This window comes from Miniopterus natalensis, chromosome 11 (assembly GCF_054644295.1).
Source record: "Miniopterus natalensis isolate mMinNat1 chromosome 11, mMinNat1.hap1, whole genome shotgun sequence".
Taxonomy (NCBI): domain Eukaryota; kingdom Metazoa; phylum Chordata; class Mammalia; order Chiroptera; family Miniopteridae; genus Miniopterus; species Miniopterus natalensis.
The window spans coordinates 77,813,919-77,818,851 of NC_142091.1; the positions used below are offsets into that span (position 1 = coordinate 77,813,919).

Consider the following 4,933-nt stretch of genomic DNA (forward strand, 5'->3'; position numbering starts at 1 on the left):
GAAGTAGAGAAGGGGCAGAGGGCAGGCCCAGGCGGAGGTGGGCACCACAAGCCATGGGCAGGGACCCCAAAGCTCCAGCTATTTTTCCTGGGGTGGAGGAGTGGAAGAGCGTACCAGAGGGTCTCAGGGCCTGATCCCAGGAGGGCAGGGCAGTTGGTGTGTGGTCGCTCTCAGCTGGCACAGAGCACTTCCTAGGGGAAGCCCCAGGACAGGGAGGCTCGCCCAACCTGGAGGGTCAGCCACACCGCACTTTCCTGGTGCCAGGACCCCAGGGACGGGTCTCGAGGTATCACAGGTGTGCCTGTGAATGGGCACAGGAAGTGGCCTTCGTCCTCGGGCCCAGCCCTCCTGGCTTCCTGGTTGTCTCCCTACTGCTGAGCACCCAGATGGGAAGGCACTCGACTGCCCTCACCCTTCCTGGAGGCTGAGCCTGTGTGGCAAAGGGGGAAACAAGCCTGAAGGGAGCAGCTTCTGAGACCTGTGGCCTTGTCCTCAGATTAGCAACACTGGCTGGTAGGTGTCAGGAGTCTGGAGTCAGCCTGGTTTTTGGCCATTTGGAGCCACAGTGTCCCTGGCTCTTTGTCACCAGTGATGGGTGTGTTGAGGGCCCCGCTGGGGCCTGCAGGGGAGGGCCCTCCCCCAGCCTCAGGGCCAGTGCCCAGATGGCAGCACAGGTGGCAGGGAAGCAAGTGCCTTCACCTCCAGGGCTGCAGGTCCACTGGTCCAGAGCCAGAGGTGGGAGGCTGGCCCCTCGGCCTCGGGTACCTACAGCCCGGCCCAGCAAGTGTGCTGTGGTACCAAGGGGGAGCCCTGGAGGAGGTAGGTGGCCTTAATTAGGAAAAACTCAGGGAGGTGTAAACACTTCTTTATTTGAAAAATATGAAGAGAAACTACACACCCATTTGAACACGTTACTCCACATAGAAAACGCGCAACAGGAGCGAAAGGAGGAAAGTTAGTAGAGAGGATCAGCTTACAGCGGACCTGGATTCGCCTGGCGCTGGGTGCAAACGTGACTGGCGTTGTAATGACGGAGGCTAGGACATCTGAGCCCTGAGGTGGCTGTCAGTTGTGCTGCCCAGCATGGGTGTCGCGGCTAGGCCAGAGCCCCCAGGGAAGGAGCTGTGGCTGCTGCAGAGGTGCCCCACACTGGGGCTGACTGGCTCTCCCGTATCTTTTCTTTTGGAAGCTGTCCATCCAGGACTTGGCCTGAGTGGCTGAGGACCCCTGGCTCACTGTCCCACCCACACAGCTGTTTCCCATAGGGTAGACACTACGGAACACAAAGACCTGTGTGAAGAGTGCTGTCACAGCGAGAAAACGTGCACCATCCTGGTGTGGCTGGCCGGCCTCTGTGCATACCTTCGAGGGAGCTGGCCAGTGACAGGGTGAAGCCCACTGGCCCCCTGCTGGCTTGGGGCCATCCCTGGATTTGTCCCAGGGCAGTCTCTGACTCAGCCTGCAGCTCTCCCCAACAGGTGGCCTCACTGTTATATCCTGGTCCTGCCCCCAAGATGACTCATAACCGCCCAAACCACCTGACCCTGTCATATGGGACCAATTGGCAGGAAAATGCCCTTCCCTCTGTGCCATAGGGTGGGGATTGCTAGGCTCCCAAGAGGGCTTCTGTCCAGGGCTGTCCGGGGGCCGAGGTCGCCCATCTATCTGATGAAGGCAGCAATGGCCACCACCTGCAGGATGGCCTCCAGGCCGTGGAGCGTCAGGAGTGTGGTACTGAGGGCCGAGTCTGCCCGCAGCACCAGGGTCTGCCACAGCAGGAAATAGACGGTCAGCAGGGAACTGGCCACGGTGAGGACCAGGCTGGCGGCCAGTGGCAGCTCGGCCTCCGTCAGGTTGCCCTTGGTACCTGGAGAGCAGAACAATCAGGGTGAGTGCCAGGATGCGGGGCACCCGTTCAGGACCCACCACCAGTGTCACCCAGGAGGGTGAGGCTGCAGGACAAATGCCAGACTCCACCAGCACAAGCCTCTAGGGCTGAGGGTGTCCAGTGAAAGACTGCCCACCACAGGGGACTCAAAGTGTTGGACAGCAAAACGCACAGAGGTAGGTGCCAGCCCCTCAGGAGGATGAGGACCTGCCACAGCTCTGTGCTCACCTTGTTCTCGAGTCAGCTGTGCAAGTGGGATAGAGGGTTGGGCTCCCGAAAAACCACCCCAAGTGCATTCTGACACCTTTCTCTAATTCCAAGTGGACTGAGGGGATTTTGTTTAAAATTTCCAAAACTATTTTATTCTGGGCTAAGCTTAGTCTAAAAAAGTCAATGTGTTCTTACAAAAACAAAACTGTGTTTCACAAATGGGGCAGTCATGGAAAATGCTGCCAGCTGACGGCGCGTGCCCAGGGCGCCTGGGAGCCCACAGTGGGGGATGCTTGGGTGGGGCAGAGGCCTAGCAGTTCTATTCCTGCTCGCCACCCGCCCATAGCATGGGCTGGGTCTGTGACAGTGACACTAAGACCCAGTGCACTCAGGAGGGTGGCTGGGATGTGCTTCTGTCAACCCTCAGTCCTCTCTCGGCTGGTTGGGTGTGTTCAGCTGGGCTGGACATGCCAAGGACCTGAGGTGCAGGCCAAACATGCAGCAGTCAGTGCTAGGGACCAAGTGCCTGCCTGTGAATGCACGAGGCAGATGGGTCCTCGAGGTGAGCTGGGGGGTGGGGGTGGGGGCATAGGGCAAAGGGCCCACTGTGCTTCTGCACAAGCTGTATGGAGCCTCCCACCCCTCGGCCCCGCTGTCCTGGTGGGCACATAACAGACCACTTTGGCTGTGGGGAGGGGAGAGTGTTTTGGCTCCGATGACAGTGCTGTTACCCAGTGGCTCCTGCTTCCAACAGGAAGCCTCTCTCCCAGGACACCGCTTGTAACTTGTCTCCTAGACAAAGCTTCTCAATGAACGAATTAATACTTAATGACACTGTAAGGTGAGGCCCGCAGGCAGGCAACTGGTGAAGCACTTAAACCAAGTGTCTCCAAGAGCCACACTATAAACAAGGCCTGTTTAGAGGATCACAATGGGTAAGCCAGGAGTCTGTCATGGTAAGTGCTTAAGGTTCTCACAGTCTGTCGACTCACCCAAGTACAACCGGGCTGCTTCCAGGATCCCCATCAGAATCAGTAGAGTCAGGTCCAGGACCAGGTAATCCTGAGGGTAACTGAAAACCTGACCTGGAGCAGACAGACAACAGACCAGAGCTCAGGTTACAGTGGCAGCAGCAACAGGTCCACCTGCCCTCTTGCTCACGACTTACTTTTGTAGGCGATCATCAGGAGCGTAGCCAGGAAATAAAGGGCAAAATACGTCCCGCTGAGACAGAGCAGCATTTGCAGGGGGACCGATGAGAGCTGGGAAACGGTTAAGGACTCAGCCCAGCAGCTGCGCTGACCCAGGTGCCCACCCAGGGCCGGGCAGGAGAGGCTGCTGCTCGCCCTCTGCAAATGTGGTGATCCGACTTAGGCACCTGTGGGGGGCCGCTGAGTCCTGCCTGCCAGGCACTCATGGATACTGCCCGTGGTGTCACAGGAGCAGCTGGGGTCCCTGGGGGCTCAACAGTGGGGCTGAGATCTCCCCTCACAGTGACAACCTGGCCTAGAGCAAGGGAATCGGGCACAGCAGGCCCCTAGTGACTGCAGGCAGGACAGCCTCAGCACGCTGGCTGTCTTCCGGTGGCATCACCCTGACCACGGCCCAGTTACAAGATAGAGAGTTTGTTCAATTCAAATAAAATGTTTCTCTCATTTTAGGAGCTGTTAAATACCCACCACCGACTTTGTTGAGCTCCGCACACTGTGTATTTGTTTATGCTAAAGTTACTCTATGCGTCTTCCAAGTGAGGGGTTTTCATTTCCCTGCCCCCTGGTGGCCTGGCGGGGAGGCAGGCAGCCCCCACTGCAGGGGGGTGCAGAGCTGAGCAGGAGGGTGCTGGAGCCAGCAGGGCCAAGCAGGCGGGTGCAGGGCTGAACAGGAGGTTGCCAGGGCCAAGCAGGCGGGTGCAGGGCCAGCAGGAGGGTGCCAGGGCAGAGCAGGCGGGTGCCAGGGCCGAGCAGGAGGGTGCAGGGCCAGCAGGAGGGTGCCTGGCAGAGCAGGCGGGTGCCAGGGCCGAGCAGGCGGGTGCAGGGCCGAGCAGGAGGGTGCAGGGCCAGCAGGAGGGTGCCAGGGCCAGCAGGAGGGTGCAGGGCCGAGCAGGACCAAGCAGGCGGGTGCAGGGCCAGCAGGAGGGTGCAGGGCCGGCACGCTCCACTCGGAAGCCACATCGCCCCTAAATGGGTCAGCGAACAACCCTTCAGCTGAAAACGGGCATCGCTACTCCTCGGAACTTATAGAGAAGGGGGTGGGGCGCGAGGACCCAGAGCGGGAGGCCCGGGCCCGCGGCGGCCGAGGGCCGGGACGCAGCAGCAGGATACGGCCGTGGAGGACGCGCCCCCTGCAAGAGAAGGCGGCGGTCAGCGCGCCCGGCCTCCGTGTCCTCGGGCCGTCTCAGGGGGACGCGCCGGCCCTGACCCGCAGGAGCCCCGGCCGGCCTCGCGGGAGCCGGCTCCGTCCGCCGGGCGCCGGCGTGGAGCTCGGGGCCGCCGCCGCGCGTGGGGACACCAGGCCCCCGCTGCCCGCGACACGGGAGGGGCACCAAGCGCGGCCGGTCCGCGCCGCCGGCGGGACGGGAACGGAGCTGCGGGCACAGGGACGGCCCCGTGCAGCCTGGGGTCGCGGGAGACCCGGCGGGCAGGGCTCCCCATGGGGCCGCGGAGGCTGGTGGCCCGTCCACCGGCGAGAACCCAGCCACGGCAGCCCCTCCCCGGGCGGGCGGGACCCCCGGGTCCCCAGTCTCCGAGGCTCCCCGCACAGGGCCCGCCGCGCCCCTCACCTCGCCGCGCGGCCGCCATCTTGCCCAGGCCCCGCCCACCGAGTCCGCCAGGATCC

The 4,933-nt window shown here is 62.0% G+C and overlaps 1 protein-coding gene across 4 annotated transcripts; it reads right to left on the minus strand.

Moving 5' to 3' along the window:
• Positions 1-849: 849 nt before the first annotated feature.
• TMEM80 (transmembrane protein 80) lies at positions 850-4,506 on the minus strand. Of its 4 annotated transcripts, none has more exons than XM_016219616.2 (4): positions 4,420-4,506; positions 3,267-3,360; positions 3,091-3,183; positions 850-1,867 (listed from the first exon to the last, which is right to left on the minus strand). In XM_016219616.2, the coding sequence occupies exons 2-4, from the start codon at positions 3,337-3,339 to the stop codon at positions 1,662-1,664; spliced, it is 372 nt and encodes a 123-aa protein (XP_016075102.2). In that variant the 5' UTR covers positions 3,340-3,360; positions 4,420-4,506; the 3' UTR covers positions 850-1,661. The 4 variants fall into 4 exon arrangements, with proteins under 4 accessions (XP_016075102.2, XP_087678230.1, XP_087678229.1 ...); XM_087822104.1 differs by lacking the exon at positions 4,420-4,506 and adding an exon at positions 3,778-3,993; XM_087822103.1 differs by lacking the exon at positions 4,420-4,506 and adding an exon at positions 3,778-3,993 and having other exon boundaries at positions 3,267-3,447.
• Between the last annotated feature and the right edge of the window lie 427 nt (positions 4,507-4,933).